We start from the raw sequence: 27,185 nt of genomic DNA, 5'->3' as shown, positions 1-27,185 counted from the left end.
TTAATTATATAACAATAAACAATTTGCTAAGTTAATTATCTCTGAATTACGAGAGAATTTTACATGGAAAAAAGTTTTTGATCTGTTTTTCTGAATTAATGACTTGATTATCTCAAAAATTATAGGAGTAACTAATTAATTCATAAAAACAGGGCAAAAACTTTTTTTCCATTAAAAAATATCTTGTAATTCTGAGATAATTAACTCGTTAATTCAGAAAAATAGAGTAGATTCTGTTTCCTCAAGTGAATGAAATACGCCGCCTCCCTACTTTTTTATCGCACTTTAATTAGCAATTTTTAATCATGCAGCAGCCACTCATAGACCTGACTCAGGTTAGACTCCACATTGAATTTAACACGAATGAAAGCGAGGCTGTTATGGATAGTCAACATAGTATGGCTACAACTTAAACTGTTTTATGGAGTTTTTGTCATCTGAGAGTTGAGCAATCAGTATGTTGTTCAATTCAATCCATTGTAATTCATTCCCATCAAAATGTAAACATGGCACTGCCCAGGTTAAGTTGGGAAAAGCGCTGATCAGTGTGAAAAGGGTGTGTAGTGAAGGTGTATCTCTGCCTGCAGCTCCCGTGGGGTTGGGATTACTCCGGCTCGTCTCATCTGAGTGAACTCAAGCTTCTTCTGGAGGAGTCTCTGATGCTCAGACGGCTCAAATCAGAAGTGCTCTCTCAGCTCCCGGCCAAACAGCGGAAGGTGGTCACAGTGACCACAGACGGGGTCAACTCACGCACCAAAGCCGCTCTCAACGCCGCTGCCAAACAGCTCGCCAACGGATGCCGCAACGTGAGCCCAAACTGCTATACATCTCTGAAAATATGTTTTTTTAGGCCTGACAGAAAGTGACGATAACATAAATGCAGTAATATAGTATAAATAATACAGATGCATATACAGGTGAAACTCGAAAAATTAGAATATGGTGCAAAAGTTCAATTATTTCAGTAATTCAACTTAAAAGGTGAAACTAATATATTATATAGACTCATAACATGCAAAGTGAGATATTTCAAGCCTTTATTTGTTATAATTTTGATGATTATTGCTTACAGCTATTAAATCTTTTCACAATATTCTAATTTTGAATTTCGGGTTATATCTCACTTTGACTCTATATAATATATTAGTTTCACCGTTTAAGTTGAATTACTGAAATAAATGAACCTTTGCACGATATTCACATTTTTCGCCTTTCACCTGTGTGTATAACATGCAACCATACATTAATTCAGATTAGGAAAAAATGAAAACAGCAGGCAAGTATAGTCACACACACAAATAAATAAATAAATACAAAAGAAAAATGGAACATTAAAAAAAATTAAGATCAGACCTTAAAAAAAAAACAACAACAACAAAAAAGTCACATTTGAGAAAATTCTGTCATTATTTTCTTATTCTTCTTTTCTGTTCCACAGAACATTATAACAGCATATTGGTTTGAAACGACATGAGAGTGAATGAATAATGGCAGGATTTGTGTTGTTACCGATGAGCTTTTCTGTGTTCATGTGCAGAAGTCACAAGAAAAGGAAGCGCTCCTGGTTTTCTTCAGCCACACAGCAGAGGCCAAGATCAGAGCCATCATGTACGTTTCACTATCACTCCGCTTCATTCAGGTCCTTTATGGAGAAACATGCATTAATTTTATTATTAAGACTAGTTAGATGAGTCAAATTAAGCCATTGTAAAAATACATATTCTATATTAAAGGTTCTATATGCAACTTTTTTTTTTATAAAATGAATCCTTTTTTTATTGCCTGTGTTTGAAGGGGTTGTAATCACACATTGCAATGATCCACTTTTAAAAAAATTATAAAAACAATATAGACAAAATTACTTAAAATACTAAATTGAAAACAGAATATATTTATATCAAAGATACTAAAATACTAGTGTTTGAATGCATTCCCCAGGGAGTACATCTCAGACACGCTGGAGTGCGGACGAGAGAAGTTTCTGGTGTTTGCTCATCACAAACTGGTGCTGGATAGCATAACCAAAGAACTCGGTGAGAAGGTCTGTCCACATTTATTTCTTCCCACAAAAAACAAAAACAAAACTTCTGCAGACTTTAATTCGATTTATTTTAATGAATTCAAATTTGGTATAATACTTTTAATGGAGCTGTGACTTAAATGAGCTGAAATAGTATTTCTAATAATAAACAATATTTGTTCTCCATCCATGGAGTGATGCATATTAGAATAATGTCTGAAGGATCATGTGACACAGAGTAAAGATGCTGAAAATTAAGCTTAAAATCACAGAAATAAATTACATTTCACAATATAATCACATAGAAAGCAGCTTTTTTTAAATTGCAATAATATTTCAGTGTTTTACTGTATTTTTGTTCACATGAAGACACCCTTAATGAACACAAGAGACTCATAATTATAACAAACCTTTGGCCAGTAGTGTGCAGTGTGTATGGTATGCTGTCTTTATTTCTAGTCTAGAGTGTGTTTTAGTATTGTTTATTAAATTTATCAGATATCAGCCATGATGTGAAAATAATTAGTATTGACAAGAAATTCTATATCAGCGCATAAATAACCAAAATGCCTAATAAACGTTCAGGAGATGTAGAGCGAATTCTGACTTGTGTGTAATAGTTGAGTTTGATGTACAGTCAATCCAAAAATATATTCAACATTTCTCACATTATCACAGTTTATTCTCTATAGTTTTGATAATGGAATATGAGCAGAACTCAGAGTTATTAAATCAGTGGATATTTCACTTCTGTTGGACTCTCACACGTGAATTATGTTAAATATATCTGTTAAATGTAACTACACAATTAGATGATACCAGTTAAGCTCAACCAGTGAGCAAGCAATGCTTCATGTTGTTCAGTGTGTGTGTGTAAAAAGAGCATTAGCAATTACAGAAAACACAGAAAATCAGGTCAAAGCGTCTAAATAATATTTGCTCCTACATTTTTTCACTTTATAAAGTATCTTTGGGTATTAATATGTCACAGTTTACTTTATTTAGCTGGTCTCGCTTGCATAAATGAACTATAGTGTCCTGATATTAAAAATGATATTTGATGTCTGAGTAATTTTGTTTTGCCTGTATATGAGCACTAGTAGTGTGTTGACGTTGTTGTGTGTGTGTGCAGGGAATCAGTTACATTCGTATAGACGGATCGACGCCGTCTGCGGATCGACAGCAGTTGTGTACCAGATTCCAGTCTTCACAGAAGAGCTGTGTGGCGGTTCTGTCCATCACGGCCGCTAACATGGGGATCACGCTGCACTCGGCCGACCTCGTGGTGTTCGCTGAGCTCTTCTGGAACCCGGGAGTGAGACGCCAACAGATTCACAGGGTTCCCACACTCATCAGGGGAAGTTCACTTAAAAAAAAAACTTTTGCTGATAATTTACTCACCCCCATGTCATCCAAGATGTCCATGTCTTTCTTTCTTCGGACGAAAAGAAATTAAGGTTTATGATGAAAACATTCCTGGATTTTTCTCCATATAATGGATTTCAATGGGGTCCAAATGAGAGTTTCAGTGCAGCTTCAAAGGGCTTTAAATGACACTCTCCTGTTCGAACTCATTCATCAAAATGAGCACATCTTTTTTTTCGAGTCATTTCGTTCATTGAATTAACTAAATGACTCGAAAAAAGATTCGTTCATTTTGATGAGTTCGAACAGGAGACTCACGAACGCGCATCACAGAACAGAGCATTTGAGCGTGTAAAACTTCAACTGTTTTATTTATTTTTTAAATGAGCGATCGTTTCGCTTGATAAGACCCTTATTCATCGTCTGGTGTCGTTTAAAGTCCTTTGAAGCTGCACTGAAACTCTCATTTGGACCTTGAACCGTTTGGACCCCATTGAAGTCCATTATATGGAGAAAAATCCTGGAATGTTTTCATCATAAACCTTAATTTCTTTTCGTCCGAAGAAAGAAAGACATGGACATCTTGGATGACATGGGGGTGAGTAAATTATCAGGGCATTTTAATTCTGAATTGAACTACTCCTTTAAAACCGTGGCTTCGGGCCTGGAAAAGTCATGCGGAGATCTCGAATATCACATTGGCTGGAAATTGCAATTTGTGAATGCAAATTTTGCAAACTATTAAAATTGAAGGTTTTCAGTTCAAGCCATGGAGATTCACTGGTCATGAGATGTGGGAACCCTGAATTTAACTATTATACAACACCTCACTTTTAAATGTTTGACTTTTTTTGTTTAATTTAATTGCTGTGTGTTATTTTGATTTTGATAAAAATTAGTGCTGGTCAACGATTAATCGCATCCAAAATAAAATTTGTGTTTAACTTTTTTGTATCTATGAACACACATTGATGTATATATTTAAGAAAATGTGTTATTTATATATATACAAGTTTTATATAAATATATATATAACATGTATACATGTGTGTGTGTGTTTATATACACAAAATTATCATACAGTACACACATGTATATTATGTAAACACAATCTTTTATTTTGGATGTGATTAATCATTGCCCAGCACTAATAAATATCTTTTAATGTCAAGAATTTAGTATATGATGACCCTGATTCTCAGGTGACCTGTCGCATAATCTCTACCCGTAGAAACGGTTCCGGATAAAAGCCTCATCTCGAGTCGAAAAGCATTTAGTCTGAAACAAGCGCTCATGTGGGTTCAGAAACCCGGACCAAAAATAAATGTAATGATATGGAGAGTGCTGCCAGAACACTTATGAAACGTGTGTGTTTCCTTCAGGTCCTGATTCAGGCTGAGGACCGGGTGCACAGGATCGGACAGACCAGTAATGTGGACGTCCATTACCTGGTGGCTAAAGGCACCGCGGACGATCACCTTTGGTAAGGGCAGATCCTTTATTCCCGTTTCCCCTGCAAATATCAGGACATTTACACAAAACAAGCCTTCAGAACTGGAATGATTGAATTATTGGATTTGTTGTATTTTATTTGCTTCATAATTTGTGCAATAATAATTGTGTGCAATATATATATATATATATATATATACGATCCTAAAGAGTAGCTATATATAATAGTGTCCAGAAGTGATGTTCAAAGGGAATTCTTGTTTTTAATGGACTTACAAGATCCAAACCATCAAAATAAGAGGAAAATATTTTAAATATTACACTAAACTTGGTTTGATATTTATCTGACAAAATTATTTGGCTAAATAATAATTGGCTATAAAATTAAAAGGCAAACTACAGCTACAGTTTTTATTTTATTATGCAAAAAATAAATAAAAAAGGGCACTTTGACTACAACATAAGCAGTTATTACTATTCTGTTGGATCACTTGTTGTTGCATGTGTTCATAATTTCTTTGTATGACAGCCTGGCCAGAAATGATGTCAGCTCAATTTGTCATTTCATTGCGATATTATGACTAGTAAATCAATCGGCTTTAAGCACAACTACACTATGCTTACAAAATTTGAAATAATTTTTGATTAAAGTGTGACGATATAGATTTTCCTAGTCCGGACATCACTTTTTGCACACTACTGTACATATTAGATGCTGTTCATTTATTTTTTTACCATTTTAAATCACACTTTGTGCCCTAAATGGTTACTACAGTCTTAAATTTAGATTCAGATCATTTTGTCTGGAAAATAGTTAACTAAGTTATACATAGTTACACATGCATTTTTTTTCAAATTCACTGTTTAAAATTCAGTTTTGTTTCTGCAATGTATAGTTAATTTCAGTGTACGTGATGCCACTGATCATTGGTGTTTGCTTGTAGGCCCATGATTCAAAAGAAAATGAATGTTTTGGAGCAGGTCGGCCTGTCCGAATCAAACATTTCTGAGACGGCAGAATCTGCCAGCTTCCACAGCAAGGTTAGTGTCCAAACTTTCAGCATTTGACCATCAATAAAAACCATGTAGATTTCACTTCCACCATTTTCATTGAAATCACTGTGGAAAGCTTTAGCTTTTAGAATAATCAAAGAAAATATCTACATGATTATTGAATAGATGTTGTTCATTCTGAAACATGTCCTGTTTTCAACCCTCCTGCTGTTTGTCAGGACCCTCAGCAGCTGACCATCACAGAAATGTTTCAGCGGTCCTTCGATGAGGACGAGATGCTCAGTTTGATCGACCAAGATCAGTAAGAACAATAATTATTACATGAAATTAGACTAAATATTTGCTTTGGTTGAAAGCCAATCATTGGATTTGTTTTTGTCAAGTCCCTCACATTTGTATGCGGTAAAATAAAATAAAATAAAATAAAATAAAAAGGGCCAAAAATCAAACAGATCATAAAGTATCAAAGGATTTATCCAGACAAGAGCGTTTAATTCACAAGAGGATGTAAATGATTTCTGAGAGATGTATGACTGAAGATGAAACCACAAATCACTGGCTGTTTGTTGCACATCCAGATGCCTTCAGGTCAGCTCCAAACTGGTGGAGAACAAAAGAAAACTTTTACAAACAGGGTTATTAGTGTTAACAAAAACTAGAACAATAAACGATAAATTAAACATGAGCTAAAAGTATATATATAAACTTTTTAATATCAGCTACATTAAGGCAACATGTCTTATTTTCAGTTAAAGTTGAAGAACTAAAATAAACAAAACATTTATATAAACCAAAAACAAACAACAAAATGACCAAAAATTGTACTAAAATTAAAACAAATAACTGACATTTTTAAATAGTCTAATTCAAAAATATGAACAAATACTAGTATAATGATGATAAAATATACACTTTATTTGATTTACACAAGAACTGATTCTTTTAATGAATCTGTCACTGACTCAGTTGAATCATTTTAACGCTGGTTCTAATGAATGTTCTTGACGCCTCATCTTTACCTCTCCTCTTTTTGACAGATGATTGTGCAGATTTCAGGAATCTGTCATCAAAAGTGAAAGATATAATAAAGTTTATTCATAGTTCCAGTATAAAGTCACTGACTTTGTGTGATTAATGTTTATCTCGTTTCTGACGTGAGTTTGATCACTGATTCTTGAGACATGGGACAAAAAAAGACTTCAGAAATGAAATCTAACAATCAATAAATAAAAGTTTATGCATCAAGGAATTATTTCCGATTAATGTGTGTTTTACGCTTGGGTGCAAAAACCTGCCGCTTCCATGTTTCAGTTCCCTTGCTGTTTCTCAACACCAGATAAAATGCTGGTGAATAAAGTAGTGTTTATATTTGGTTGGTAATGGATTTGCTCTTGCAAGTTTCCAATAAAAAAAAAATGCAAAAATGCAAATTATATATATAAAAAAAGTTATTAAGTTTTTTAAACATAAAATGATGTAAACATATTGTAGTAAACCCCATGATGAACCTGTAAATGATCATGACTGGACCCTTTATATCTGACAGTTAATGCCAAAGTGGAAATGTTGACGTTTCCAAACCATATTTAATCTCATGCCTGAAGAATCTGTGTATAAACTTGTCCTTGATTGAACATCACGAGTCACTGAAACACAGACCTGTGTCCTGCAGGCTGGAGGCGGGCGTCTCGAGTGTGTCGGTCGCATCGGATGACACCGCGTGACTCTCTGTCGTCTCAGGGGGGATTTCTTCTTCAGCAGCTTCTGCATGTGGAGATCAACAGTAATCTTGACTTTTTCAAAATATTTTCATATTACTGTTGTAAATTATAATTATACTGTATAGTGAATATTTAAAAATAATTGTAATAAATTTAATTTTTCACTAAAATCAACGTTCAAACCCTGCAGCTTTTGACATTTAAAATCCTAGAGCTTTTATTTTGGCGGATTACTAGTGAAATGCTGTAAACTTCTGTCCACACAAATGTTACTGAAAGTAAATAAAGTGATCCTAGACATGTACTGTGACCCGAGTCGCTGTTAAACACTATTATAAGCTGCATGTGTGTAAATGTAACTCTGAAACACACAGTCAAACAGACTATATCATTAAATCACAGCCTTTGATTTGATTTTGATAATCACACTTAACTAAAATTTCAATGAATCGTGCAGCCCCATTTATTATTATTATTTTTCGCTTTTCATCAACTTGCTAAAGTAACAGTTCACCCAAAATCAGTCTTCTGTTATTAATTACTCACTTATTAATTCTCTATATGCAGTGTCAGGTTATAGACCATTTTGCAAGATGTAAACAGCACTGGTCCAGAAACACTTCCTGTTTTAGTTTGTAACTTAACTTAAACTTAAAGATGTTTGTTTAACTTTTTGATTCAGTTTTATATGTTCGGTTGGTTGTATTTTATCCCAGCTTTTGTGTAGTGTTAAAAAACTGAAACAGGAAGTGCTTCTGGACCAGTGTTTACATCTTGCAAAATGGTCTATAGTGATGGGCAAATATCAGAGGACAGGTTTGTAATCACACTAGGTTGCGTAAATAACGCCAATTTCTATTTTTAGACTTGTTTCTTCAATTCTGAACCTGTAGTGCTGGGCTCTGTCTGGTTCCTCGAGTCATCAAACGAAGGAGATCTTGAAGCTTGTAGATTCTTGAGCTCTGCAAAGCTCTCCTCCGTTTCTGTAGATCACAAGATTTCTTCTGTATTTTAAATCTGATGATGTGTTTACTGACACAAGGGCGGGGCAACCTGTCACTCACATGAGATCCACCAATAGCAAACCACAACCATCCAATCAATTCCCCACAGACAAAATCAAGCCCCGCCCTACATTTGTTCTTGTTTGAGGTCGATTTAAAACGTTATTTCTTACATATTACGTTAAGTAGAGTTTTATTCCCAGATGAAAACAGTTGATTTCGGTTTCTCAGTACAAACTTGTATCTTAAAGTTTCGGTCACCTAACGGAGGTGAAGCTGCGCCGTCGATGATCGCGCTCTCGGTCCCGATGTCTCCAAAGATGAACTTTATCTTCTGGTGCGCGTGCTCCATGTTGGAGGATCCGTGGATGGCGTTCTCCAGCATGTCTTTAGCAAAGCGCGCTCTCAGAGAATCTGGGGCCGTTTGTCTCGCCTCGCTGGGGTCCGTCGGCCCCATGGCCGCCCTCCACTCCTCCACTGCGTTCTCCTTCGTCAGAACCATCATTGTACATGGGCCACTATAGAAAAATTAACCATGTCTTATCTTAGCGTTTCACATGACGCTTACCTGCTAATCTTAATGAGCTGCATGGACACTTAAAGGAGTAGTTCACTTTTAAAAAATCTTCTGCTGATCAAACTCACCCCCATGTCATCCAAGATGTCTTTCTTCAGTCGAAAAGAAATGAAGGTTTTTGATGAAAACATTCCAGGATTTTCTCCATATAATGGACTTCAATGGGGACCAAACGGTTCAAGGTCCAAATGAGAGTTTCAGTGCAGCTTCAAAGGGCTTTAAACGACACCAGACGATGAATAAGGGTCTTATCTAGCGAAACGATCGGTTATTTCAAAAATAAATAAAAACGTTTAAGTTTTATAAGCACAAATGCTCACCTTGCTCTGTTCTGTGATGCACGTTCGTGACTCTCCTGTTCGAACCCGTTCATCAAAATGAATGAATCTTTTTTTCGAGTCATTTCGTTCTTTGAATCAACCAAATGACTCGAAAAAAGATTCATTCATTTTGATGAACGGGTTCGAACAGGAGAGTCACGAACGTGCATCACAGAACAGAGCATTTGTGCTTATAAAACTTAAACGTTTTTATTTATTTATTAAATGAGCGATCGTTTCGCTTGATAAGACCATTATTCATTGTTTGGTGTCGTTTAAAGCCCTTTGAAGCTGCACTGAAACTCTCATTTGGACCTTGAACCGTTTGGACCCCATTGAAGTCCATTATATGGAGAAAAATCCTGGAATGTTTTCATCAAAAACCTTAATTTCTTTTCAACTGAAGAAAGAAAGACATGGACATCTTGGATGACATGGGGGTGAGTAAATAATCAGCAGAAGTTTTTTCAAAAGTGAACTACTCCTTTAAGTGATGTTTAATGCTCACCGACACATGTAATCCACCAGCTGGCTAAAGAAGGGTTTGTCCCGGTGCTCTTTATAAAACTCCTCTGCCATCTCTCTGGACAGAACCGTGTCCTTTAAAAGGGAAATGGAGAATCCTCTGGCCTGAATCTCCTCCAGGATTTCCTCTGATATAAGCAGAAACGAACAGCGAGTTATGACGTTTACCCTCGTTATTAATATTCTTACAATTCAATTTCACGTACTGCCGTTCAAAACTTGTCAGAAAGAAGTAAGAAATTAATACTTGTATTCAGCAAGGATCAAAAGTTAGATTAAAGACATTTATAATGTTGCAAAGGATTTGTATTTCAAATAAATGCTGTTCTTTTGAACTTTAAATTAAATAAGGAATCCTGGGGAGTTTCCACAAAAATATTAAGCAGTTTAAGCTGTTTTCAACATTAATCAGAAATGTTTTTTGAGCATCACATTAGAGTGATTTCTGAAGGATCATGTGACACTGCTGAACATTCAGCTTTGGATTTACAGAGCTAAAATCCCTCAGTGGTGTTCAGGGCTACTGCTGAAACCATACCTTTGCGTTCGGTGTGGGGTTTAATGACAGCGAGCGTGTCCTCTGGTGGGAAGAAGAAGCCGATCTCGTTCTCCGCCTCGTCTGAGCTTCTGCTGCCGTGAAGCTGGTTAATACTGGAGTTCACATCGCTGAACTGAGCTCGCAAACTAGAGAGAAACCACAGAGAGTTGTTCACAACCACTACCGGCCCTCAAGATGCCTTCAAATAAAACTAAATACACTGTAAAAAATAATATTTGAACTAATTCCCTCAACACATGCCATTTTTATTTTAAAAAACAGGTTTCGCATAGTCTAGTAAAACCTGGAAAAATGAGCAATTTGAAAAGCCTGATTTCTAGACCTGGAAAAGTCATGGAATTTAGTAAAATCTTGAATATTTCTAAAACAAATATAAAATATTAATACTAAAATATTCTATTGGGAAGAATTTGCTGTGGAATTGCTATTTGTGAGTTTAAAAAATCTGGAATCACGAATGTGTAATTCACAAAACAAAAATGTAAATCCATTAATAATAGAAATGTAAATTCTGAAAAAAAAGTTATTTAGTTATTGAAACTGCTTCTTTAATTTTATTTGTAATTTATTTTAATTTTATTTTATTTTAAATGTAAATTATTTTAATTAATTGTTTAGAATTATTTAATTGAATTATATTAAGTAAATGTTGTTATTATAAATTTAATTTAGAATATTTATTTAAATATTGAATTAAATTAATTTACAATTCCACGCCTAGTTTCTGTAAATGAAAATGAGCCACTTTTTCTATACAGCAGCAGAAGTGCCAGAAATATCTTTGGGCACCTTAAAATATTGCTTCAGAGAGTTGCTTATATGATACATAACATGATATGATGTACAATAACACATTACGTTGAGCTGGAACATTTAGACGAGGGAAACCTGAATAAAAGACACCGGTTCACCTGTTAGGTTCTTCACTTTTAGCCTGGACGGGGTCTTTGGGTCCCAGGATGTTCCTCCAGTGTTCCACGGCTCCTTGCTTTACTAGCGCTAATGCTAACACAGGCCCGCTGTGAACCACAGCAGAACAGAGACTCTTCGTTACACCGGGACCACTGTAATTCTTCTTCTGGCTTCTTTATATCATTATATAGATAGATAGTACTGTATGCACATAACTACGTGGCCAAAAGTACAATTAAGCTTAAACTGAAGATATGAATACGTTTAGACTCCTTTTTCGTTAGAGAGCAATTCCATTAGCATCCATAATTCAGATTCAGCATGAATACTATATTCATACCTGCAAAAATTCCTCACCTCTAGGCAAATCTAAGAACTTTTTATCTGTCAGAGAGTGAATTTGTATTTCCATTCAGACTAATTAAATATGTAGTGGTGTTGACTCTTCTAGTCTTTTATATTTAAAATTATTTTAATACTAATACGTATATTATATAAGTTATCTGAAATGTGAGGTTTATCATTTTTTTTTAAAAAAAGTTAAATTATAGTGTTTACAGGCAATTTTACAGATTAGGATTTTTTTAATTTCACTTGATAAGACCTTAATTCATCGTCTGGAATCGTTTAAAGCCCTTTGAACAGTTTGTAGTTTGCACTGAAACTGTGTTTTGGACCCCATTGAAGTCCATTATATGGAGAAAAATCCTGGAATGTTTTCATCAAAAACCTTAATTTCTTTTTGACTGAAGAAAGAAAGTCATGGACATCTTGGATGACATGGGGGTGAGTAAATTATCTGCAAAAGTTTTTTTAAAGTGAACTACTCCTTTAAAGGGATACTCCATTTTTTTTTTTTGGGGGGGGGGGGGGGGGGGGGGGGGGGGGGGGCTCATTTTACAACTCCCTCAGAGTTAAACCGTTGAGTTTCACCGTTTTCAAATCCATTCAGCCAATTTTCTGATATTTATAAGAATATCAGTAACCAGACAGTTTCTGGTCTCATTGTCTTCCATAGTATATTTTTTTCCTACTATGGAAGTCAATGAGACCAGTCTGGTTACTGATATTCTTCTAAATATCAGAAAATCGGCTGAATGGATTTGAAAACGGTAAAACTCGACTGTTTAACTCTGAGGGAGTTGTAAAATGAGCCTATTTCCAAAAAAAAAAAAAAAAAATGGAGTATCCCTTTAAGTGCACCATGTAGCACAGGTCTGTCATATGTCAATTATAATGAGAACATTATATATAATTGTGTTTGGATGTGGCTTTTAATGATGAGACTTGTTTTTGTAATCAGGCTCTCAAAATTATATAAAACTTTGGATTTAGATTTATCAACCAATGTCTCGGTTATCGGCTTTCAAATGTAAAGATTTATCAGTTAGCGGACAATTTTTAAATCGGTGCATCCATAATTTATTGATTTGACATCTAAAAAATTAGACATGCTCAAATACGCTTGTGTATGCTGATTTCCAACTATAAAACTCAATCTGAACTTCGCTTTTCCTTGTATAATGGAACTTGATTGGTTGTAAACCCATTGTAAAACTACAAGAATAAGCTACATTGCTTGGCTATAATTCCAATTATTATTAATAATGCATGCAACTATTTGTTGAACATTGGTGTCTTTTATCATTTCACTGTTGTGCCGTTTTTTGATTCAGCACAGTGATGTAGAGTGTGTGTGAGCTGACCTGGTCATGTTGTGGAGTAAACTGGGGAAGTATTCCTCCTCTACATGAGAGCTGTAGAACTGTCTGACCTGATCCTCCGACAGCATGATCTCTTTCTGCATGGCCACTGTGAAACCTGCTTCATGGATCCTGGCCAGAATCTCCTCTGCAAACACATTTCATCTCACACCATTTATTCCTGATCGTAAGTGCTCTGATTTACACACATCTACTTGTCTTAAAAACTACAAAATAACAACTGTGCTGGTATTGTTAAAGGTGCAATAGGTGATCTGGGACATGCTAACTTTATTGAAAGTATTGTTTGCCTGCCATTGACGCTCAGTCGGCACAGCGTACGTGAACGCGCTGAAGAAGACGAACGATGGTATGGAAACACACGTTGACTGACAAGGAACACATGCTTTCGTTTGATTCGAACCTAATGCAATGATTTAATGAATATTAAATGGTCCTACACCTTCCACAGACGATACTAAAAAAAAAAACATTGTTATCGTCGGAATTTGAGGAGACTTTCAACCGGCATTACAAAAAAAAATTATTACACCTTTAACTTAAATTATTAGAAATTGTTTTCTTTAATTAAAATAAAGCTGGTGAATATTAGGTGAAAAAAATTAAACTTACAAAAAAATGAGAGCACATTACAAAATTACTAAAACTTAAAGTAAAATATTAAAACTAATTGTAAAATAATATACACTAAAATAAGAGAGTTTAATATAGAGAAAATATAAAATAAAGGCTATTTTAAAGGGGCTATATATGTAAGAATTGTCATGTATTAACCATTTCAGATCAGCCAATTTGTGAACTAGTAAAGAAACTTAACAAAACACTTTCCTAGACTTCCTAGGTTGTCTATGAAAGCCTGTAGACTGATTTTCTATGAAGGAATCGGGACGTTTTTGCTAGGCCATGCATAAAGGATTGATTACTTAATAATCAAACTATCATGACAGTGTCACTTTAATCTGTCGACATGATGCCCGTGTATCTCAGATCTGCTGCAAACATCCACATCTTTCTGAACTGCTGTTTTCTCACCACGAGTGTTTATTTTGTTATTGAGAGTAGCAAAATTGTGCACATTTTGAGGATGTTCATTAACAGTATATCGCTGCGAAAGTAACTTCTCCTTTCTTCTCATACACTAGACGTCACCTTGGGGTTCTAAGCATGCGTCAAAACCGCCGCCATCTTGGAACAGGGGTCTTGTCATAGGAAGTAGCTAGGTAACGCTGCTATCTCTGCCTTCACTTTGAATTCATTGATGGTGGCAGACTTTTGGGCAGCGTATGATGTTCACGGATGAAATCTGAACTAGGAAGAATGTTTAAAAAAAAATTTTTTTTTTTGGAATCAATGAAAAATACATGTCTGACCGTTGGAACAAACGAGAAAAATCGCATTTATGGTGATTTTATTTCCGTTAGACCGGTGTCTACATTGACGCTGATGCATTAAAGTGGAGGGGCTCCCCTGTTTCAAGATGGCGGCTCTATTGACGCATTCGTTCCAATGAACTGCCGTAGCCAAGGTGATGTCTAGTGTCTATGTCTATGTCTACTTCTAAGCAAAGAACGAAAAAGATCTTCACCGTGAGTTTATCGGTTCATAGCGGTCAACCCTCCCGTTTTTTCCGGGTTTCTCACGAATTTTAGCTCTTTTCCCGTTTTAGTATTTTACAGTAAAATATCCCGTATTTTTACGCTCTGATTGTGTGAGACGTAAGCTCGGACAGATTCCGCTTGAAGTCGACACACTGGCTGCGTGGCGTGTCCGTTTTTATTTCGGCTCTCTAATGTTAACAGATTAGAGCTTGCACACTGCCTGTGTGACGCACTCCAGAAAACGCGTGCATGCTAGAAATAGAACTGACGCCTATTTTTCACACAAGCGTATTGAAAGCGTTTCCAGGCAAAAATAAATAAATAAATAGAAAACTACGTTTATATGTCATTTTGTACACGAATACATATTAATAAATTACATTTTGATGTTTGAAAGTCTAGGTTTTTACATAAATTCAGATATCAATGTAATTTAAAACAAATAATAATAATAATTATCGATTTTCGAATATTGCCATTATTTTTGCCTATATATAATTTCATGTCATTTTTTTTAAACAATCGAGTCCTATATATATATATATGAAGAGTTCAGATGCAAAAGCCTCTAAATGCCATTTGAAATTTTCTTCTAAAATGATCTTTTTTATCAAGCTTATATATTCAAGTTCAGTAATTTCACTTAAATGACAATTAATAGGTAATCCTCATTGCAATTTAAGTGAAATTACTGAACTTAAATATACAAGCTTGATAAAAATGATCATTCTAGAAGAAAATTTCAAATGGCACTTAGAGGCTTTTGCATCTGAACTCTTCATATATATTATATTCATTTGTTTCTTATGCTCTTAACAATGTGATTACATGAAGAAGAAAAAAAAAAACGTTCTGGGCCTCAGGAGGATATTAGGCTACAATAACAAGTGTGTCTTCTGAGCGACAGTCCACCATCAGGCTAAAAATGATGAGAACACAATCGGGCTATACTGTTGTGGTATCGCTGCAAATATGAACTCTAACCACCGATTCTTCACATGCTCGTCCCTGGTAAATGAAAACAAAGTGGCTGAACTATCTTTGCATTGCAGCGTCTTCTCGACATGATGCTATGATGAAGTATTTGAATGTGTAGACTTCAAGTTTACACTTCGTCTGCGCGCGGCCAGTGTGTCTCTACGTCACGACGAACCAGCTAATGACTCGTTTCAAAAACAATTCATTTCATAGACTCAGAGTCGACTCTCCCTTTCGAAAGACAATAACTTTATATACGGTGCACTTTCAGATATAAATCTTTGCAGGATGTTTTCATTCACTTAGAGCTATAGTCCACACCAAAAATCCATGATAGGGGCTCTTTAATAATACTATATTCAAATATCACTGAGATGGTATGGGAATGATGTCGAGACCAATAAATACCATATATGTAGGCCGACTCACCTGAAAAGTGTATTATTGTGGCTTTGTGTGAAACAAATGAGTGTCTTCAAACTTTTAATAGGCAGTGTATGTTAGTGCTTCAGTGAAGGTACTGTAGGAGTATCTGTCTGACTCTGCACCCACGGGGCCGCAGTTCTGTGCGTGTGAACGTAATGTTGGCACATGCCTCTGTTTTCCCTGGCAGCGTCTGGGCGGATGAGCGCCAGCGTCCTCTCCACATGCTCCTTTTCCGGCCCGGCCCGCTCCGAGCTCGAGCCCGCCATCGCCATCCTGAAGTTCGGGAAGAAGAAAGCCAGCTCCCTGCTGGCCTGCTCGCTGTCAGAGCTGCCATGTAGAGCGTTCGAAAGGGTCTCGGTCCCGTACTGAGCCCGCAAGCTGAAGAACAGACAACGGCCGGAGAGAGGGAGGTCAGCAGGGATGGATGGACGGAGAAACGGAGAAATGGAGAAAGAGAAGAGCAGATGGTCTCACTGCTGGGGGGAGGCAAGAGTCCACACAGGATGTGTTGTGCTAAAACTGTTAGTGCTCAAATCTGTGAGCACAATATGGAACGTCAACTCCCTCGTATCACTGTTAAAGTATGTTTCCTTACAAAATTACACTTTACACACATCAGGGAATCACTGAGTCTGTATGCAAGGCCTACACAGAGAGACAATGTCATTTGTAAATGTATAAATAATGCAACAAAATCAGTTTTAGAATAATAATTTACTATGGAAAAATATATAAAAACGAACTATTTTCAAAGGAAAGCATATAATAGTATATTACATTTCTTCTATAGTCTTATCCAAATTTTTTAAACTTATTTTTAGGCAGTTATATATATATATATTAGGGCTGTGCAAAAATTAATTGCGATTAATCGCATCCAAAATAAAAGTCTGTGTTTACATAATATATTTGTGTGTGCTGTATATAATTATGTTGTATATATAAATACACACACATGCATGTATATTTTTAAGAAAATGTGTCATTCATATATAAAATATTTATATTTATATAATATAGATTATGTATTTATAAATATGTACAGAATTTAAGCGCAAATAATTCTTAAATATATACATGCATGCATAGGTATTTATATATACAAAATAATTATATACAGCACACACAAATATATTATGTAAACACAGACTTTTATTTTGGATGCGATTAATCGCAATTAATTTTTGCACAGCCCTAATATATATATACTAATTAATATTATAATTTTTGTCATTTTTATATTTTAATTTTAGCTTTAATCTTTTTTTATGTGCTTTTGTCAGTTTAATTTATTTATATTTTATTTTTATTACTTGAACTTGAACTTATTTAATTTCCGTTAGTTGACAAGGTAACGTTTTTAAGTTTTTTAAGTTTTTATTTTTAAGAAAATGTGTCATTCATATATAAAATATTTATATTTATATAATATAGATTATGTATTTATAAATATGTACAGAATTTAAGCGCAAATAATTCTTAAATATATACATGCATGCATAGGTATTTATATATACAAAATAATTATATACAGCACACACAAATATATTATGTAAACACAGACTTTTATTTTGGATGCGATTAAACGCAATTAATTTTTGCACAGCCCTAATATATATATATACTAATTAATATTATAATTTTTGTCATTTTTATATTTTAATTTTAGCTTTAATCTTTTTTTATGTGCTTTTGTCAGTTTAATTTATTTATATTTTATTTTTATTACTTGAACTTGAACTTATTTAATTTCCGTTAGTTGACAAGGTAACGTTTTTAAGTTTTTTAAGTTTTTAATAATAATAATTTACTAGAGAAAAATATATAAAAGACAAAAATTTTCAAAGGAAAACATATAATAGTATATTACATTTCTTCTATAGTCTTATCCATTTTTTTAAACTAATTTTTATTAATATTATGAATTAGTTTATTTGTCATATTTATATTTCAATTTTAGCTTTTCAGTTTGATTTATTTATATTCCATTTTATTACTTTAACTTATTTAATTTTAGTTAGTTGACAACGTAACGTTTCTAATTTTCCGTTAAATTCTAAGTTTTTACGTCTCAATCTTTCATATTAATCTAATATTTATATTTTACTGCAGATTGAAACAATCCATAATAGTTTTAGTTAACAATAACCATCTAGATGTTGTTATTTTTTGCATTCTGACATTAAATGGAAAAAAAAAAAGACAAATAAATGAAAAATGAAAATCATCCTTTGTGGACTATTCATTTATTCTGTATATTTAAAAAAAAATTTAATAATTAAATATTTATTTTAAAAATTACATTTTTTTAATAAAAAATAAAATAAAAAAAAATTTAAATTAAAATAAAATAAAAATTCAATCATAAATGAAATTCAGCTCAGACAATTCCTTGATAAAATTTATATTAAAAACATATTTTTGAGTGAATTTTTTTCACTATATGAAATTTGTCAGCGAGACTGCTTATGTTCATCAAAGTCTATACTGTATATTTGTCTTCCTGTGAATGAGGTACCTCTCTGGCTGATTGGTCCTGGCCTCTTCCACATCCGGTGGACCGATGAATTCCCGCCAGGCTGGGATGACGTCCTCACGGCCCTCCGTCATAGAAATGACCAGGACATGCGACGGCCCGCTCGACATAAATTGGATGAGTTCCTGAAAGTAAGGCTGGAAGAACACGCAAGCACACACACCCCCTTTACATGACACACTGGACATGCTGCCATTACACACCATCAGCCAAAATATTAAAACACATGCTATTTTTAGACTTTAACCGAAGCTCCTTCATTTACCTCTGCTGCTTTGTGTCGATAAAAGCCTTCAGCTTCTGCTTTACTCAGCGTTCTCTCCTCGTGGGCTAAAATCACAAAACCTGCATCCTGAATCTAAAAACAAAAATCATATAATATGCATTCAGGAGTACATTTTTAGCTGTTTATTTGTGTAGAAAGCTTATAGGATCATATTAATATAAGCAACTTAGAGGGACAGTTCACCGTAAAATGAGAATGAAGTCATCATTTACTCACCCTGGTGTTGTTCTAATGCAGTCTTTCTTTATTGGACGACAAAATGAGAATATTTTAAAAAGGTCACGCTCACGCTTGTCATCTTGCTAATAGCAGTGAATAGTATGGAAGCTTGTTTCCGCCATAGAATGAAAAAAATAAAAGGTAATTGCGACTTTTTATCTGACAATTCTGACTTTTTTTCTCACAATTGCGAGTTTACTTCTTAATTATTTCTCTGAATTGCGAGATAAAGTCAGAATTGTGTGAAATAAAGTCGCAATTGTGAGATATAAAGTCAGAATTGTGAGATATAAACTATTCTGAGGGGAAAAAGTTAGTCTTTTTTTCCCCTTTGAATTGGCCTGATAAGTCGCAATTGCGAGTTTTTATCTCACAATTCTGAGAAAAGATGTCAGAATTTTGAAAAAATAAACTCGCAATTATGTGTTATAATATAAAGACAGAATTGCGAGATGTAAACTAGCAATTGTGAGAAAAAGTCAGAATTGTGAGATAAAAAGTCGCACTTCTGACTTTTTGTCTCACAATTGCGAGTTTATATCTCGCAATTCTGACTTTATTTCTCAGAATTGCGTGATATAAAGTCGCAATTGCAAGATATAAAGTCAGAATTGTGAGAGAAAAAGTCGTACTTCTATGTTTTTTTCTCAGAATTGCAACTTTATATCACCCAATTCTGCCTTTATATCTCGCAATTCTGACTTTATATCTCGCAATTCTGACTTTATATCTCGCAATTCTGACTTTACATCACCCAATTCTGACTTTATATCTCGCAATTCTGACTTTATATCACCCAATTCTGACTTTATATCACCCAATTCTGACTTTACATCTCGCAATTCTGACTTTATATCATGCATTTCTGACTTTATATCACACAATTCTGACTTTATATCTTGCAATTGCGACTTTATATCACGCAATTCTGAGAAATAAAGTCAGAATTGAAAGATATAAACTCGCAATTGTGAGAAAAAAAGTCAGAATTGTGAAAAGAGAAAAAGTCGTACTTCTATGTTTTTTTCTCAGAATTGCAACTTTATATCTCTCTATTCTGACTTTATATCTCGCAATTCTGACTTTATATCACCCGATTCTGACTTTATATCTAGCAATTGTGACTTTATATCTCTCTATTCTGACTTTATATCTCGCAATTCTGACTTTATATCACACAATTCTGACTTTATATCTTGCAATTGTGACTTTATATCACGCAATTCTGAGAAATAAAGTCAGAATTGCAAGATATAAACTCGCAATTGTGAGAAAAAAAGTCAGAATTGTGAGATAAAGTCACAATTATTTATTTTATTTTTTTATTCAGTGGCGGAAACAAGCTTCCATAGTATAGCGACCAGCAATAGACCTTATTCAGAGCAGCGCCATGACAGGTATGAAAGTGTTTCCAATGGCATCCGCTGTAAAAAGCTGAATAAAGCGGCTCAATTTTCCACAGCTTACATTGTCAGGACTTTTTTGTCAACTGAAATGTCTTGGAAAGATATTTTTCCAGTGTTTCATGAGCAGAACAATCCGAAAACACATTAAATAACAGTACAGCCCATTGAAGAGATGCGTGTCTATCCCTCACAGCCTCGCTTTCATTCTCATTAAAAATCAAAGATGGCGCTGCCGTGAATAAGGCGTATAAGCTTTAAAAAAAATACACAGAATGATCCCATGCAATACGTAGCTTATATATGCATTATTTTAAACGTAATTTAAGTTTGATTTCACCAAACCCAATCATAAACCCTCAGAACACTTGTTGCATGATCATTCTGTGATACTTTTGCATATTTTTAAAGCTTTTTTATTTACTGCCATTATATGGAGTTAAATTACAAAATTCTCATTTTGCAGTCCATAAAAGAAAGAAGAGCCTACTGCATTATAACAACACCAGGGTGAGTAAATGAGGACTTCATTTTCATTTTAGGGTGTCCCTTTAAAGAAAAAAAATCTGTTATCATTTCTCAACAAAAAACAGCATACAGGTTTGAAACAACAAGATGACCAGTAAACAATGACCGAACTTCCTGTCCCTTAAACTGAGCTCTTACCTTCATAATAATCTCGTCTGCTTTGCCGTGTGCCACCACATCAGGCTTTATTATTGCCACTGTGTAAGACTCATTATCAGCAGCTACAAAAAACACAAAACCAGTGTGGGTAAATCCAGAAAACAGGAGAAACTACAATTAAACACGATGAAGGAAAGATCATTACCACTCAGATCTTCATCATGTGGGTTATCCTCAATGTCACCATTCACCTCTTCTTCAGTTAAACCTTCATCTTTCACCTGGAGTGACGGATGAAACCAAATGTCATCTTTCATGACATTAATCTTTGTGTGCTGAATTACTAATAGGAATAAAACATGATTACATTCATTGAAGATGATGCCCTTTTCTGTGCAGAACGTACCATACATATCCTAGGGGGTATATCCTTTTTACATCATTTTCTTAAAACTTTACTGTATACACTACCGTTCAAAAGTTTTATATCGATATGATTTTTTATGTTTTTAAAAGAAGTGTATTCTGCTTACCAAGGCTGCAATTATTTGATTAAAAAAACCAGTAATATTGTGAAATATTATTACAATTTAAATCAGCGGTTTTCTATGTGAATATACAGTGAAGTGTAATTTATTCCTGTGATCAAAGCTGAATTTACAGCATCATTACTCCAGTATTCAGTGTCACATGATCCTACAGAAATTATTATAATATGAGGCTCAAGAAACATTTATGATTATTATCCATGTTGAAAACAGTTTTTTTTTACATTTTTATTTCAGGATTCTTTGATGAATAGAAAGTTCAAAAGAACAGAATTGATCTGAAATGGAAATTAAGCTTTTGTAACATTAATCACTACCATTCAAAAGTTTGGGGTCAGTCAGAATTTATTTTTTATTTTTGGGGGGAAAGAAATTAGAAAGTACTTTTATTCATCAAGGATGAGTTAAATTGATCAAAAGTTACAGTAAAGATTATATTTTAAATAAATGCTGTTCTTTTGAACTTTCTGGTACACGGAAAATGGCACACGACTGTTTTCAACATTGAAAATAATAATTGATGTTTTTTGAGCATAAAATCAGCATATTAGAATGATTTCTGAAGGATCATGTGACACTGAAAACTGATGTGTAATCAGCAACAGTAATGATGTGGAAAATTCAGCTTTCAAATTACATTTTAAAATAGAAAACAGTCATTTTAAATTGTCATAATATTTCACAATATTACTGTCTGTCATTTCATTTGTTTGTTTTTTTCATCAAATAAAGCAGCCTTAATTGGTGAACATAACAAATCTTACTGATCTAAAACTTTTGACCGGTAGTGTATATAAACTTATTATATAATATGGATGATATCAATGCATTATTCAGCAAGCAGTAGTTTCTGTGATGCGTATTACACCTCGTACCGGACCACATTTCCACCATTTCATCCCATTTCTAGTTTTGATGGGGATTCAGGCAATCCCCACAGTAAAGAGGTCAGGTGTGTGAAGTAACTCACCGCCCTGCGAGCGACCCCGTGTTCTAGAACGCTCTTCTCGTTGTTCAGCTCTTCCTGTATCGTCTTCTGCAGGAGAGGAGAGTTCGGTCCCCGCATTACTGACACGAGCTGCCCACCCTAAACACACGCACACACACAGCCTTAACATGGCATACTACAGGAAAAGGCCATGCCACTTTACACAACACCACATATGTGAAATTTAAGCCTGTTTTAGGAACATTTTTCGCATTCTATGCATTATTTTTATGACAATTAAAGGGATAGTTCACCCAAAAAAAACAAAAACGTATGGGTTTGCAGTAAAGAAATATTTACGGAAAAAAAACTTGAATAGTCCTAAAAGCAGGATCGCACAGTATTTTTTTCTTCTTTCATTCATTTTGGGGTGAATATTTGCTTGCATGTGTCCTTATTTACAGTTTTTCTCAGTCGCTTTGGTGCATTTCTCACATCACTATTTACATTTGCACAACAGTTAATGCAGTTCTCAAAACAATTAGTACAAACTCCAAAACTTAAGGCGGGCGTACACGGTGCGATTTTTTGCTGTTTTACGAGCTCGCCGATGATTTTTTTCACTCGGGGGAAATCGCGTGTAAATCGGTTATGCTCGCATGTCGCGGCTCGTATCGTGTGCGAGGTAGATACGAGCTGAGCCGAGCACCTCTCGACCTCCCGATAATTTTTAAGCATGTCGAAAAAGTTCGGGAGCTGTCGGCTTGCATTCGTGAGGTGTATGCGGTTGAATGAGCCGATTTGTCAATCTATCTGAATTTGACCAATCAGCAGCTTAGGAAATCCAGAGAAGAAAGACGAAAATGGTGTGGACTACTAGAAACACTGCTTTAATTAATGTTTTCATGATGACTTTGTGAAAGGTTAACTAAACAGCATCTGCCGTGTTCCTACTGGCCAGTATTTGGCATATTTCATTCTGAAACAACTGTAGGCTATGATATTGTTTTTGATAGTGCTATAGCTACATTTCTTACAGATTCTCACATTACGATGATCATTACGTTTGCATGTTCCTAAAAGCAATTACAGTTTGTCTGCAGCCTAAGCTTTTTTTATTAATGCCGACAGAACAATGTTGCCAGATATTGCTACGAAAAACAAGCAAAAACTAACAAAAACAAAGAAATTATATAAATATCCAAAATAAGTTCAAAGCTTGTGTTTTGAAAATAAGATAAATATATTAGGAACCACTTTAATAACTTCCTAAAGTGTGACATTAATCCAAAAAACGAGTCCAGATACTGTCACCTTTCCATTATGTGGATCTGACAACACGGGATCTGGCACCCGCGCCCTCACTCACAACGCGCTCAAGCTCACTCAAGCCCCGTTCACGGCGATAGCTTCTCGCAGCAAAATGAATTGCAAACTCTCACACATGAGGTGGATTAAACGGCTAATTAAAGAGAGCTTGAAATTTTATTTATGAATGTGTAGCCAACCGTAACTACGTTTTTTAACTCATTCACACACACACACACACACACACACACACACACACACAAGGGTGACCGGACGTCCTTTTCCCGGTGCTGAAAACGAGCATATAGAAAAATAATCACGGCTTGAATCAATATTTTATATGCAGTTATTCGAGTTTTTAGGGCGGAACTTCGTGCGATTTCTTCGGAATTTAGCAGGTCGTAAAATCGTGCCGTATATCACTGCCTCCGTACGATTTTTGGATAAACTCACTCGTAACGTGTGCCTGGACATACGATCTTCCGACCATCAGAATTCGTACCGTGTACGCCCGCCTTTAGTTGATAACCTGCAAAAGTGTGTCACCTGCTCAAAATGGATAACTCATTCATCAAAAGCAAGTATTCATGTCATTGAAAGTGTCAGTGTCGTCATGATGAAAAATCCTAACACCAGTGTTTATGAACAAAGATAGTCAAATGGCTTTGTCATGTTTTCATTATGACAGTGTACTCTGTCAGTGTTTGCCAATGCAAAAAAGTCAGATCTTGGTGACACTATACCTGAAAATGCTCAAGACAGTCCTATAAACTATTTGCACAGCCATTTGAAAACTACAGTAAAGTTTCACATTACTGTTTTTAGTGAGGTACAAGACACTGAATATGTATGTTTCACATTTTTACTGCATAGTCTTTGCCATTCTAGTTTGTTCAGAGCATTGTGCAAAAATATAAAAAAAATACACCCTTATTTACAACAAACAAACTCTCTTTGGGTAGATCGGTGCACAACTGTAAACAATATCACAGTACATATTGGAACTGAACATACAACATACATATACTGTAAATCATTCATGCACATCTCCTCTCATCAGTGAAAGCTGCGAGAAATTGATCAATTTAGGATAAAAAAGGGTTTTTTAAAGATAAAAAAAAATTGCTTGACTGATTTTGACAACTAGTTTAACATTTTTGTATGTGATGACTCAAGCCATGAAATGAGGACTATTAGTTTTTATATAGAAATGACTATTCAGCATTCACAAGTATAGTTAATTTGGACTGATATGACATAAGCAAATGCTAATGTTATAAAACAGAAGAGAGTTGTATGAAAGCAATTGATGCATGTCCAAAAGCATTTGCAATTTGTTGGAAGGAATGAGAAACTGCTACTATGATGTGCACAAATGACAAAAAGTTGTGGCGGTTGAACTAACTGTTGTGGAAAGTGAGAAATGCACCAAATCGACTGAGAAAAACTGTAATAGTTAATAGGTTGCTGATTTTAATTTAGAGTTCGAATTTGTAGTACGTAAGAATTTGCAGAGATTTGTAAAGAGAGAGATGTACAGTTTCAGACCCACCGCATAAAACAGAAAGGTGGGCTCGCACTTTCCTCTGTACTTCTCCAGAGCTTCAATCCCATCAGCCTCTGCCTGCAGGGATGTTAAGACGGCGTGACAGAAATGTCGACATTTAGAATGATTGTTTATGAGCAATCTCTAATCTACAGAGCGGCTTATCTTACCGTGGCAAAATGCAGCAGGTCGTCTCCCAGCTCATTCTTGATCTTTCTAAAGAGACTGACGACGGCACGGCAGGGTCCGCACCACTGCTGGTACACATCAACCACTGACACACACACACACACACACAACAATCACTGCAAGACTGACAACTCAACACACTTGTTTGTCAAATAAGAAACCCATCAGACAGACCCTTGTGGAACAAAAATACATGGGAATATATTTCAAAATATGATGTGATATGTTACATAATACATTTCAATGTACTGCAATATTTTGACCATGTATGGCTACAGTATATATTGATTCAAATAAAAAATGTATACATGCAGACATAAATAGCATTACATATAATTTTGTAAATGTTATCCTTTGTGTACATATACATCTATGTATTATGAGTGTAATACTGAATATAAAATTACATACATTATGATATATTAGATATTTTTTTCAATATACGAAAAGTGGCAATTCCTTATGTATTATTCAATATATTGTAACATATAGTTAACGCAACTTAACACTGTTTTAGCATTTAATATATTTGTTCATTCATGTACTGGGAAATATATTTTCTTTTCGTATGTTTCCAAGTATGTGAAGAAAGATACAAATAAAATGTATGAATATGTAAAGTTATTGTTCTCATTTCTAACCTGACTAACTTTTTTTGTCAAAAGTATTGCTTTTGTGCTTTAAAATGAATTACAAATGCTTTTGTTTAGTAATTTGACTATAGTAATGTTTTTAAGTGTGCTATATTATAGATAGATAGATAGATAGATAGATAGATAGATAGATAGATAGATAGACACAGAGAGATAGATAGACACAGATAGATAGATAGATAGATAGATAGATAGATAGATAGATAGATAGATAGATAGATAGATAAATAGATAGATAGATAGATAGATAGATAGATAGATAGATAGACGAAGTTAACTTAACGTTAGTCTTTCACTCACCGATTAACCCTTTCGTTGCCAGAACTTCACTCCATTGGTCGTCATTATTGATATTTATCTGAATTTAAAATTTTTCAACAGTTGTCAGACATATTTCAGTTTAGATACAAAGTAAATAAACTAGAAAAGCACGTTTCCCTCATAAAGCTTTCGTCCAACAAACCTGTAAACTAATCTCCTTCTTTTTACCAGCCATTAAAATGCCTTTCCAAGCGTAACAAAAAACTACACGTTTCTTCAATCGTTGGTAATAATGTGATTACTTATTCGTTATTTTTATTTCCAAGGCTTCAGCAGGTTTCAGCCACGGACAGTATCAGCGCATGCGCAGCTCGGATTCGTTTGCGTCCTTGTCGCTCAGCAACCATTCATTAACCGTTCCTCCTCCGCCATCTGCTGGACGAAGTATGTATTTCAGATTTCATTTGTTATTCTCACCAACATGTG

At 34.7% G+C, this 27,185-nt stretch overlaps 3 protein-coding genes across 8 annotated transcripts in view; 2 read left to right on the top strand and 1 right to left on the bottom strand.

The window, feature by feature from the left end:
• Positions 1–6,968, top strand: part of LOC120487239 (SNF2 related chromatin remodeling annealing helicase 1) — a 17,283-nt gene extending 10,315 nt beyond the window's left edge. The window contains exons 11-18 of one of the 2 annotated variants that reach the window (XM_039683529.2): positions 588–806; positions 1,538–1,608; positions 1,939–2,041; positions 3,153–3,335; positions 4,768–4,868; positions 5,782–5,878; positions 6,070–6,152; positions 6,889–6,968. In XM_039683529.2, coding sequence (XP_039539463.2) covers positions 588–806; positions 1,538–1,608; positions 1,939–2,041; positions 3,153–3,335; positions 4,768–4,868; positions 5,782–5,878; positions 6,070–6,152; positions 6,889–6,892 — 861 coding nt within the window. In that variant the 3' untranslated portion in view covers positions 6,893–6,968. Of the gene's footprint in view, positions 1–587; positions 807–1,537; positions 1,609–1,938; positions 2,042–3,152; positions 3,336–4,767; positions 4,869–5,781; positions 5,879–6,069; positions 6,157–6,888 lie in introns of those variants that run through there. The other variant, XM_089133456.1, reaches the window with a different exon arrangement.
• On the bottom strand, positions 6,323–27,066 carry LOC120487244 (thioredoxin domain-containing protein 6). 4 transcript variants are annotated; one of them, XM_089133459.1, is made up of 19 exons: positions 26,902–27,066; positions 26,739–26,796; positions 25,767–25,870; positions 25,603–25,674; positions 22,785–22,901; positions 21,472–21,547; positions 21,306–21,388; positions 18,997–19,089; positions 18,714–18,868; positions 16,365–16,573; positions 13,176–13,320; positions 11,469–11,576; positions 10,537–10,682; positions 9,982–10,126; positions 8,838–9,094; positions 8,460–8,555; positions 7,511–7,615; positions 6,871–6,911; positions 6,323–6,451 (listed from the first exon to the last, which is right to left on the bottom strand). In XM_089133459.1, the coding sequence occupies exons 1-18, from the start codon at positions 26,932–26,934 to the stop codon at positions 6,904–6,906; spliced, it is 2,010 nt and encodes a 669-aa protein (XP_088989585.1). In that variant the 5' UTR covers positions 26,935–27,066; the 3' UTR covers positions 6,323–6,451; positions 6,871–6,903. The 4 variants fall into 4 exon arrangements, 3 of the variants coding, with proteins under 3 accessions (XP_088989585.1, XP_088989584.1, XP_088989583.1); XR_016169352.1 differs by having other exon boundaries at positions 6,871–7,615; XM_089133458.1 differs by lacking the exon at positions 6,871–6,911.
• LOC120487240 (proteinase-activated receptor 1) overlaps positions 27,023–27,185 on the top strand; it is a 12,521-nt gene continuing 12,358 nt past the window's right edge. For both annotated transcript variants that reach the window (XM_089133462.1, XM_089133464.1), the window contains exon 1: positions 27,023–27,143. The gene's annotated coding sequence lies outside the window, so the exon portion shown is untranslated. The remainder of the gene's footprint in view (positions 27,144–27,185) is intronic.

The sequence above is a fragment of the Pimephales promelas genome, chromosome 7 (assembly GCF_988280905.1).
Source record: "Pimephales promelas chromosome 7, fPimPro1.hap1.1, whole genome shotgun sequence".
In the NCBI taxonomy this organism is placed as follows: domain Eukaryota; kingdom Metazoa; phylum Chordata; class Actinopteri; order Cypriniformes; family Leuciscidae; genus Pimephales; species Pimephales promelas.
Note: the sequence above shows the minus strand (reverse complement) of the source record. Positions and strands in the feature narration are given on the sequence as shown.

Bases quoted from the DNA above. Each gene is read 5' to 3' on its own strand.
- LOC120487244 (XM_089133457.1), bottom strand. From the start codon at position 26,934: ATGGCTGGTAAAAAGAAGGAGATTAGTTTACAG. The intron at 18,869-18,996 runs GTAAATGAAGGA...GTGTTCTTCCAG, and splicing joins ATCGACACAAAGCAGCAGAG to CCTTACTTTCAGGAACTCAT. The intron at 9,095-9,981 runs GTGAGCATTAAA...ATTTTTCTATAG, and splicing joins CTGGTGGATTACATGTGTCG to TGGCCCATGTACAATGATGG.